The sequence below is a fragment of the Rattus rattus genome, chromosome 1 (assembly GCF_011064425.1).
Source record: "Rattus rattus isolate New Zealand chromosome 1, Rrattus_CSIRO_v1, whole genome shotgun sequence".
Classification (NCBI taxonomy): Eukaryota; Metazoa; Chordata; class Mammalia; order Rodentia; family Muridae; genus Rattus; species Rattus rattus.
In genome coordinates, this window is record NC_046154.1 from 173759461 (window position 1) to 173770797 (window position 11337).

The 11337-nt window shown below is 49.4% G+C and overlaps 1 protein-coding gene across 1 annotated transcript; it reads right to left on the reverse strand.

Annotated features, from left to right (window-relative positions):
- Positions 1 to 8239: 8239 nt before the first annotated feature.
- LOC116889987 (60S ribosomal protein L31-like) lies at positions 8240 to 8642 on the reverse strand. The gene has a single exon (XM_032890778.1). The coding sequence runs from the start codon at positions 8622 to 8624 to the stop codon at positions 8247 to 8249; it is 378 nt and encodes a 125-aa protein (XP_032746669.1). The 5' UTR covers positions 8625 to 8642; the 3' UTR covers positions 8240 to 8246.
- Between the last annotated feature and the right edge of the window lie 2695 nt (positions 8643 to 11337).

Here is an 11337-nt window from a genome sequence, read left to right on the forward strand (position 1 = left end):
GCTTTGAATATCTTCCTCCATTGCTCTTTTCCCCCTTCTTTGAAACAGGCTCTCTCCCCTGAATCTGGAGCTCACTGATTGGCTGAGTTGGTGGCCAATGAGTTCCAGGTACCCATCTACCTCTGCCACTGCTGTCCCTACCCCACTCCCACTGCTGGGGTTACTGGTGACCGTTGCCACACCCAGCTGTTACATGGAGACTGGGAATCCAAACTCAGCTCCTCAAGCTTGCACAGCAAACCTCTTACCCACTGAGCCATCTCCCCAGGCCCCCCCAAAAATTATTTTAAAGCAATTTTTATATACATTTAATTTTACCACTTACTTAAGACTAAGGCAAATCTGCATACTAATGAGACGGGTGTGCTAATTTTTACATAAAAGCTAAATCTTGGCCCAGTATTTGGTACGGCAGGATGTGTCTCAGCGCTTCTCAGAGTTGATCGATGTTTTGATTCTATAATCGCCAATGCTGGTGCAACACAGTAGAAGTGTATTTAAGGCCACTTTGGAAAATGTTGGAAATTCTGTTCTAATCTCAAGCCAAAATTCATTTAATGATGTTTTATGAGACTATAATCAGAAAACTCAAAACACGATTTTTAAAACCAAACATTCTATCACAACACTACCCAAAAAAACCATATTAATTTGATCTATGTTGAGGGATGACAGTAGGGGAAAATAACATTTGTTTTCAATAATGGAGTCATTACGCTTCTACAATAGAAGAATACTTTGTGTGTACAGCGCACACACCGAACTTCATTATATACAAAAAAAAAAAAAATCTTGAATCTGAACTGGTGTTTCAGGCCATAGAGGGCACAGTGCAAAACGGAAGAAAATGGAAGTGTTGGGTGTTCAGAACCAAGGCCTAAGTGAAACCCTGAGATGCTACCCAGGCAAACACAGCCAGAGACACCTCAGGTTCCTTTGAGCTTTGATTTTGAATTATTTCCGAAGGTTAAGGCATTCAGAAGACTTTTACTGTTGCCCATTGTTTGTGAACCATCACCTTCAGTCACATGACCCCATTGGCGTCTGAGGTGGTTTAGATGGGAATGACCCTTATAGATTTATATATTAGAATGTGCATGTTTCACCAGGGAGTGGCACTATTAGGAGGTATGGCCTTATTGGAAGAAGTGTGTCACTGGGGGTGGGCTTTGAGGTTTCAAGAACCCCTGGCTCTTTATCTAGCACCATGTCTGCCTGTATCCCCACTATATGATATTAAGCCATCTCCAGTTACACAGTTTCCTTTATAAGAATTGCTGTGGCCATGATAATGTCCTTACAGCAATAGAAACCCTAAGACGGGCTCCTAACCCACACTTCCAGAAGCTCGTGTGTAGACGCCACCTAACACTGCTTGAGCGCTCACTGCGTTCAGGGTACCGCACCAGGCTTTTGCACGCAGTGTCGACTGTGGTCATCCCAACACTCAAGGGCAACACCCAAGACAAGGGCTGTAATTCTCGCTTCAGTGAGGAAGAAGTTACCTCGGTGATTATTGTGGTGGTTTGAATGAAAATGGCTCTTATAGGCTCATAAGCAACAGCACTGTTGGGAAGTGTGGCCTTGTTGGAATAGGGGTGGCTTTGTTGGACAGAGTGTGTCACTGAGGATGGGCTTAGAGGCTTCAAATGCTCAAGCCAAAAGCTGCCTACAGATCTGGATGTAGCACTCTCCGCTTCCTCTCCAACAGCACCAGATCTGCACATTGGATGCCACACCTCCAGCCGTGATGGTAATGGACTGAACCTCTGAAACCGTAAGCCAGCCCCCAGTGAAATGTTTTCCTGTGTAGGAGTTGCCATGGTCATGGTGTCTCGTCACAGCAATGAAACCTTAAGGCATGGAGTGACTGGCAGTACCAAGCAGTGGGTAGTGGACAGCTGGCTGGTTATTCAGCCCCAAACAGCATCAATGGGGCCCCACCCCAAGCTGCTGTAAAAGGGAAGCATGTCAACTTCCTCCAGGTACCTGTGAGCATAGAAGGAACCATCTAAAGTCTGGGCCTAGAACCACCACTACTGTCTGGGTCAATCACAAGCTCACAACTTCACACAGCTGCCACGTTAGGTCTTCGGAGAACCATGGACTGACAGATTTGTGGCGGAAGAAAACAAAAGCCATATAATTAAGAAACCTTCGGCACCGTCCCTGGCTTCCTAGAGTTCTCGGGGTGCATAATCGGCAGTTGGCTTGGCTGAGCGGTTCTTGGCGGTGTTGCTCAGCTCTGAGACGGTGGAGTCCCCGGCGGCTCCCGCTCTGAGTTTCACAACATCTGCTACCATCTGTGATGGCTACCTCTGAAATTTCTCTCCCCGCTAAGCAGCCAGAATGTATCCCTGCCAGGCCTTTAACTTGACTCAAGCAGTTAACGGGAACAAGCTTCAGCCATGTTAACAGCTGCTTGGGTGGCGGTTACTCTACTCTAGCTGAGGCACTGGGAATTGGGCGTGTCTCCCACCCCTGCTCTGCTTAAAAATAAGCGACAGAGATCACAGAAAGCGAGTAACACTGTGCCTTGATCATGTGACGGGTCAGGGGCTCCTTCAGCTGAGGGAACCGTCAAAGGCCTGGACCCTTCTCTGAGTCTCTAACCGTCCCTGCCACAGTCATGGTGTGACCTAGCTTTCCATCAAAGCTGTCCCCTCTCCACGTTGTCTTGACTTCTCTTCTGTCTTCAAACTCCCCTTGTGCTTTGAAGTCAAATCCCAAAGCTAAAGACAGAACCTACACACACACACACACACACACACACACACACACACACACACACTAGAAAGTGTCAGTAAGACGACTTCTTGCTACGCTTACTGTTTCCCCCTTGTAAGCAAGACACAGTCACCTCAGAAAGTCAGTGACATCCCTGTGAGGAAACAAAAGCCACCCATGGGGTCACTCAGCAAGCAGCTATCCTCAAAGGAAAAGCTGGGAGGGCACAGGAAGGGGCTGGCGCTCTACGTGTGCCTGAGCATGACCAGCTGCAAAGGCTCTTCGTGGAGTCCAGGTCAGTGGCGTCCAGGAGCTGGCTCAGTGCTTGACCTCAGAGGGGGTAGAGCATGGAAGGGGATGCCTAGCCTAGCTGGAGGCAGTTTGTCAGGCTTCCTCAGAGGACCCTGGCTCCTGGGAACAGATGAACTTCCCAGCTGGGCATCTGCATACATTGAATGGTAACAACCTTTGCTCTTTCCAAGGCCTTTGGTCAGAAGTTAGTGTGAACCAGTGTCTCAGGAATGTGTGTCACCTGATACAGTAAATCCTGTCTGAACTATAGTCTGGCCTGGAGTGAGTGAGGGTGGGGGGTGGGGGGTTGAGCAGTGAGAACAAAGGTGACATTCCTGTCTGCCAAGCAGGTGTCCTGGTTGGTTTGTGACAACTTGACACAGACCTAGGAGTATCTGGGGAAGAGGGCATCTTCAGAAAAAGCCCCCGTGATACTGTCCTGTAGGCAAGTATGTGGAACATATTCTCAATCAATGACTGATGTGGGAGGGCCCAGCCCACACTGAGCTGTGCCACCCCTGGCCAGCTGTCCTGGGTTATGAAGAAAGCAGACTGAGCAAGCCATGGGGAGCAAGCCAGAAAGCAGCACTCCTCCATGGCCTCTGCTTCAGTTCTCACCTCCAGGTTCCTGCCCTGAGTTCTGATTGAGACTTCCTTCAGTGATGGACTGTGGTACAGAAGTGTAAGCCTCCCTCGCCCAAGCTGCTTGTGGCCTGGTAGCTTATCACAGCAATAGAAACCCTAATGAAGAAGCAGGCCGGCTGGGCAGGTGCAGCAAGCGACTTGCCTCACTAGGGGTTGTGACTGGGCAGGGTGGCAGGGCCCGGGAGGCCCAGGGTCAGGGCACAGAGGTAGCTCGTTGGGCCTCAGGAGAGCCAGCAGGGAGGCTGCTGTGTCTGCGTTCAGGGTTGGAGGGAGGGCGCCAGCATCCTGCAGTCGGGTTACTCACCCCTGACTCAGAGCCAGGTGCCCATTGGCATGCCATTGTCTTCGAGCACATCCTTTCTCCTCTCCAAACAGAACCAGTCCAGCTCACACACGGCCTGATGGGCTGTTTCTGAAATATTTCTATGGGGCAGGACTCAGATCAGCATTGCCTGAGTGGCTGGGTGGGAAACTAAAAAAAAAGAGGAGACCCCAGGAAGTTCATTTCTCCTGAAAGAACAACACGATTCCTCCCTTTCCTCTCATTCCTCCTCCCCCTCCTCGTCTCTCTCCTCTGCCTCCCATTCCTCCTCCCCTCCTCCTTCCTCTCCTCCTTCCCCTCCTCCCATTTCTCCTCCCCTCCTCTCTCCTCCTCCCCTCCTCCCATTCCTCCTCCCCCCCTCCTCTTCTCTCCTCTGCCTCCCATTCCTCCTCCCTCTCCTCTTCTCTCTCCTCTGCCTCCCATTCCTCCTCCCTCTCCCATTTCTCTTCCCCCTCCTCCTCCCTTCCCTCCTCCCCCTCCTCCCATGTCTCCTCCCTCCTCCCCATGTCTCCTCCCCCTCCTCCCATGTCTCTCCCCCCTCCTCCCATGTCTCCTCCCCTCCTCCCATTCCTCCTCCCCTCCTCCTTCCTCTCCTCCTTCCCTCCTCCCTTTCCTCCTCCCCCTCCTCTTCTCTCTCCTCTGCCTCCCATTCCTCCTCCCTCTCCCATTCCTCCTCCCCCTCCTCCCATGTCTCCCTCCCCTCCTCCCATGTCTCCTCCCCCCTCCCATGTCTCCCCCCTCCTCCCATGTCTCCTCCCCTCCTCCCATGTCTCCTCCCCTCCTCCCATGTCTCCCCCCCTCCTCCCATGTCTCCTCCCCCTCCTCCCATGTCTCCCCCCCTCCTCCCATGTCTCCTCCCCCTCCTCCCATGTCTCCTCCCCCCCCTCCCATGTCTCCTCCCCTCCTCCCTTCCCTCACTAACCACTTTTCTCCCCTTCACTACCAAGTTTATTAATGAAATAACTCCTACCCTCCACCTCTGGATTCCTTAATCCACTGAACACCCCACCCCCACCCCCACCCCCGCAGCAGGGCCCTAACCCTCCCCTAGTGCATCCCTCAGGCCAGAGGTGGCGCTCATGGTCCCACTCTCTGCTTGGCAGCTACATTGCAAGCGCCTACAGCTGAAGGGCTTCACTGCCGATGGGCATTTGCATGGGTACCACGGATCCTAACTCAAGGCTATTGTCTGCACATCTGCATGGACACGGTGTCACTGGCTGAGCACTCTCCCCAGCCTGGGAATGGCCGTCTTATGTACGTTCCTGGAAGAGACAGCCTAGTGGCCACCACGGCTCACTCACTTGTGGCTTTTCCCAGGATGTGGCACCCGACGTGTGGGTAGCATCCCACCCATGTCAGGAGCCATTCACTGTGTACGTAAATTTCCCATCAAGCTCCTTTCCTTCCCCCTGGGTCACGAGCGCTTGGTGCAGTGCCTCTCGGCCTTCCTAATGCCGTGACCTTTTAATACAGTTCCTCGAGGTGTGGAGACCCCTCCAAACACAAAATTATTTTGTCTGCTACTCCACAACTGTAGTTTTTCTGCCGTTATTAATCATAATGGAAATATCTGATATGCATGATATCAGATATGCGACCCCTGCAAAGGTGTTGTTTGACTCCCAGAGGGGTCTCGACCCACAGGTTGAGAACCACTGACTCGGTGGGACCTGAACTATTTCTTCATCTGCCACACCCGTTGGTGTTTAGGAATCTCCAGTATGAATTATGTTTCCCAAACCTCCAACCAGAAACCTCTCCCCGTCCAGAGGGAGAAAGGTCCTGACCACAGCGTGGCCACCTGGGAAGCACTCTACCTCAGCCATCCTGTGACACAGACTCTCCTGCTCACCTGGCCCTTCCCATCCCCCTCTCACCCCCAAATTAAAGGAAATTTGGGGCCATAAAGTAGGCCTAGTAAAACACAGCTAAAATAGATACACCCCAAAACCCACCCCAGAGCGCATCTTTTTTTCTTTTTTATTGTTTGTATGTATGCATGTATATATGTATATATGTGTGTATGTATGTATGTATTATTTAAATATGTGTGTATGTATGTATTTAAGTATGTGTATATATGTATTATTTATGTATGTATATATGTATGTATTATCTATGTATGTATGTATATATGTGTGTATGTAGTATGTAGGTATGTATATATATGTATGTGTATTATGTATGTGTGTATGTATGTATGTATGTATGTATGTATGTATTTTACTTATTCACTTTACATCTCGTTCATAATCTTTTCCTGGTCACTATCTCCCACAACTCTTCCCCATCCCCACTCCCCTTCTCCTCTGTGTGCCCTCCTCACCCTGACACTTCAAGTCTCTGCAAGGCTAGGCACTGCCTCTCCCACTGAGGCCAGACAGAGCCCAGCTAGAGCATATCCCACGTACAGGCAACAGCTTTAGGGATAGCCCACGCTCCAGTTGTTCAGGAAGCTTCCACATGAAGGCCAAGCTGCACATCTGCTACATATGATTGGGAGGCCTAGGTCCAGTCCTTGTAGGTTCTTTGTTTGGTGGTTCAGTCTCTGGGAGTCCCAAGGGTCCAGGTTAGTTGTCTCTGTTGGTCTTCTGTGGAGCTCCTATTGCCTTCAGGCCTGCAATCCTTCCTCCCATTCTTCCATAGGAGTCCCAAGCTCCACCCACTGGCTGTGGGTTTCTGCATCTGAGTCAACTTCCAGGTGGAGCCTCTCAGAGGACAACAGGGTCCTGTCTGCCAGCATAACCGAGTATCATTAACAGTACCAGGGATTGGTGCTTGCCCACGGGCTGGGTCTCAAGTTGGGCTGGTTATTGGTTGCCAAGTTTGTTTTTAACTGACACATTCTGGGGTTCAGCGTGATGTGAGGTATGTATACATTGTGCGGTGACCAAGTTGGGAGGGGTATCTCAAGCACTTGTCATTCCTTTGTGTTCTGAACATTCAGTTCCCTCAGCTATTTTGAAATAGACTGTGGCTAAAACATTGTCACCTCTGTGATTTTTCGCTCTTAGCCAAACGCTGGTCCACAGTTCTGCAGTCAAGACACAGAGACAAGTGAGTTGGAGACCGACCTTCCATCCATAGAAAAATCCTGCTGTGGGGAGGGCTCATTTTATGCGAACTGTTGCTTGAGATTAAGTTGCCAGTCTGTTATTCAATCTGATATTTATAGGTGATTATATACTGCATAGTTCCTTACTCAGTGTAGTCATTACCCCGGTTATGTAATTCCTAAAACTAAAGACCATCTTCCGTGGGCCAGAGATATGGTTCAGTGGCTAAGAGTGTGCTGGGCAAGCATGAGGACCTGAGTTCAAATCTATGTGAAGAGACAGGCTTGGTGCACCTATAACCCCGGCACCGTGGGAGTGGAGACAAAGGATCCCTGAGGCCTGCTCCCTGCTAGCCTAGCTCGAAGTCCCTGAGAGACCCTGACTCAGAGGAATGAGATGGACTTTGACAGAGCTACATACTGAACATCCTCTTCTAACCTCTGCATACACACACACACACACACACACACACACACACACACACACACACACATGCACACACACACACACACACACGCGCATGCACCCCAAGCAGATGTCTTACTGACCCCAGATCCCTTTCAGATTTCCCTGGTTGTCCTTACAGCACCCCTCTGCAGGAAAAGGAAGCTGCTCAGAATTATGCTATCCTTACTTCTCTCTGGTCAGTTCCCCCACTCTTTCCTTGATAGCCATGACTGCATTTTCAAAGAGTTTAGGCCAGTCCCCTTGTATCAGGTTCTTCGGTCTGATGTTTCTTCATGTTGTCTATCTTTGGTCAGAATCTCGGAAGTGACTCCGTGTTCTCATTGCTTCCTCTCTGGTGGGGCAGTTTCTCTCTGTCCCATTGCCGATGGTCTTACTTTTCTTATTCAGGTAAGACCCTAAGTATCTTAGGAAAGGAGCTCTGGACCGGCATTTCCCCTCCTCTAAGTTCATTTGTGTTTATTTGGGTCAACATGGAGGCACGCACAGACTCATCCCAGCGGTCTTTAGTGAGCTTTTGGCATGTCGCCATTATACCTTGAGCCACATCACCTTGCCTTTTGACACAAGATACTCCACACCCATGCACTTCCCTTACCCTACACCTAAGCTGTCCTTCTTACAAGGATCTCAGATTCTCTTAAGTGAGAATTTAGTATTTCAAAGATAGTATTTGGTGCTAGGACTTCTTTGTTCTTTTTGGAGACAGTTCTGTAACTTTATTTGACATTCAGCAGTTAATTCTCATTCACATTGACCGTCTGTAGATTTTTGAATGTGGTAACAGGCACGTAAGTTACCAGTGTGTAGAGCTTATTTGGTGAATCCTCATCCTCATTACGCTTTCTGGACAAACGTACTCGGATGCGGTACGGAACATTCCTTATTCCTTTGGCCCAGACGGCTTTATTGAGCCTGGTGCCTATGTGCACATCTGGAGTCCCCATCTCCTTCATGGCAAATTTCTGAATTTCTTTGAGTGTCCGAGGAGCACGCTTCTTGAAGCCCACTCCATGGATGCGCTTGTGAATGTTGATGGTGTATTCTCGGGTCACCACCTCGTTGATGGCAGAACGACCCTTCTTCTTCTTGCCACCCTTCTTTGCGGGAGCCATTCTGCCGGGCCCAAGTTGGAAAGGCTTCTCTTTGTTCTTAACACTCCTAGATCCTCCTAGCAGACAGGGTAGGGAACACATGTGTCTATATGGGTGTATGCATGTGTGCTAATGTATACTGATACATGCACAAATGCATCTGTTTAATGGGCCATATGTCCCTCTAAAATGAATATACAGGAGACTGGGCCTTGGAGGAGGTGACTAATGGTTGGTTTGGCCACTGGGGTGGTGTCTCCATGAATAGCCTTATAAGAGAAGCAGAGGTGGAGAGATGGCTCAGGGAGTACATACTGATCTTGCAGAGGACCTGGCTTCAATACCCAGCACCCACGTCGCGTGACTCACAACTGCCTGTAATTCTAACCCCAGGAGATTTTCCATCCTCTTCTGGATCTCCCAACATTTGTACTTATAAGTAGTGCCTGTGCATGCACACACACCCATACACATAGGCTCACACACTCACATACACTCACAAACATGCACACACACACAGACTCCTACCCACATTCACATACGCACATAGATTTAAAAATCATTTAAACCTTGAAAACAAGAAGAACAGACATCAGAACGTGCTCTTTGCATATACCATTTAAGAACACAGCAAGAAGATGATCATCCACAAACTAAGAAATGGCCCTCAGCACGAACCAACTTAGCTCACAACTTGGTCTTGGACCCCGTAGCCTCCAGAGCTATAGGAAACACATCTGTCCTGTAAGCAACAAAATCTGCAGTTTTTGTCACAGCAGCCGGAAATGACTAAGAGAATATCTATATTTGTTTATGATTTCACACAGATGCCCTTAAAGCCCACACTCATTTCTGCATCTGATTATATGTTGGCAATCAAGGGTGCACACCTCTGACACCAACCAGCAGGCCTACCCCAGCGTCCCTCCTTTCCAGACTTAAGACTCTTATCTCCAACAACGAAACCACCAACCTCCACTGTTTCAATGTACGACGACTTTCGATGTTTCCTGGCTTTCACAGGGGCAGTGGCGTTGTATGAAACCCATCACTGAATGGAAAATATCCTAAGCTAAAATGCATTTAATACTCCTCCCCTCGTAAACATTGGCTTTAACATATCCTGAGCCCAGGAAAAGATCCAGACTCGGAACGTGGAGTTCGCAGGTCAACTGAGGGCATGCTGCTTCCGTGACAGTTCAGAGTTGACGAAGTTTAAGTGGAAACTCAGAAGTCAGAACTCAGAGACCGTCTTGCTCATTGATCTGTCAAGCCCTCTGTGTACAAGTAACAGCTCACCTCTGTTGTCCTGAAGTGTGTAGTGTTGGGCTACTTGCGTGCTGGACTGCTGATGTGCTGGGTCACCTGCCTCACCTTGCTGGGGCCTCTAAAACCTCTGGCCAGTTGCCCCTGTCATACATGCCTAGGATCTTCCATTCAAGGAAGCACCTCTTCCTTCCCCCAACCCATCCTTCCCTCTGCTTGACCGCCCTCCTCGAGCCCTGCTCTACACTCACAGCTACCAACTCTTTCTCCATAGCCCCATGCCTGGCTCTGCCCTTCTGCGAACCAATTTAGAACTAAATTGGCGATAGGAGCAGGAAAAGCAAGTTCGGTATGCACGTTTCTCCCAGAAGCGATACAAAATAACTAGGAGACACTGGGAAATAAGGATGAGCAAAGAACCAGCTCAAAATCTCCATTGAATCCTCCACCTAGAGCAAACCATGACTGTCACTTTCCCTATAGACGAAGCAAACAAACGGGTGATGGGGAAAGCTACTAGTTTTGCTGCAAGAGGACTATGAGCTGAGGTTGGAAAGTTCAAAGGTCACATTTCCTCCCACCCACTCTCAGATGCTGCATCTGTGCCTGCTGTGCTAGCTTCTGCATGCATTATATGCATTCTCTGTATAACTGGACTTTTGCCTGTCTCGTGTATTTCCTGTAAGCATCGCTTTGTTTGACAACAGATAAGCTTCCTACCTGTTTCTATACTTAGGTCCTTCCATGGTGTCATTCTAGGTGACCTCATAGCTTCCCGTCGTGTGCGTGTTTAATCTATACAATCTGTTGTTGGCCGACTGCCATTTTCACTTTTATAAATCATCAACCTTGGGCCTTACCATGCCAAGGGGGCCCCAGAAGCCGTTCAGTGTGGTAAAGCACGTCAGCCACCATACTTGGCTGGTAAACTAGGTCGACCCATCTTTGGCTATGTGTCATTGGCTGAAACAGTCGGGGTTTGTTCTATACTCTGGGAAGGGGTGGCTAAACCAGGGTTCTGAGCCCGCGTCTACACGGTGTGACCGAGGCCCTCGTCTGGGTCCTAGAACCCCTGTTCTCCTAGGGATCAAGAAAGAATCAAACGGTTTCTCGAATTTGTTTTTCTTTTGGATTCCTGCCAAGTTGGTTGACACCCCTTGCTCTGACTCCCTGAGCCCCACCCCCACCCCTAGCAGGGCCAAATCAATACTTTGTCTGGATCCCTGGACTAACAGGTGAGAATTCAAGCCGCTTGTACAGTCATGGACGTGACAGAGGGAAGGTGTGTGGGACAGCCTCCGGAATGCCTAGTGTTTTCTTCCAGACAGATGTGGACCACACAGAAGAAAAGTCTTAGGGGACGATTTGGGATGTACACTCAATGGGTGTATATGGGTGGGGGAGGAGGGGTCCCAGAAGCAGGAAGCCAGAGGGCACAGCGTCTCCATGATGCTTAGGGAAGACCTCC

Coding starts and splice junctions, on each gene's coding strand:
- LOC116889987 (XM_032890778.1), bottom strand. CDS start 8,624: ATGGCTCCCGCAAAGAAGGGTGGCAAGAAGAAGAAGGGTCGTTCTGCC.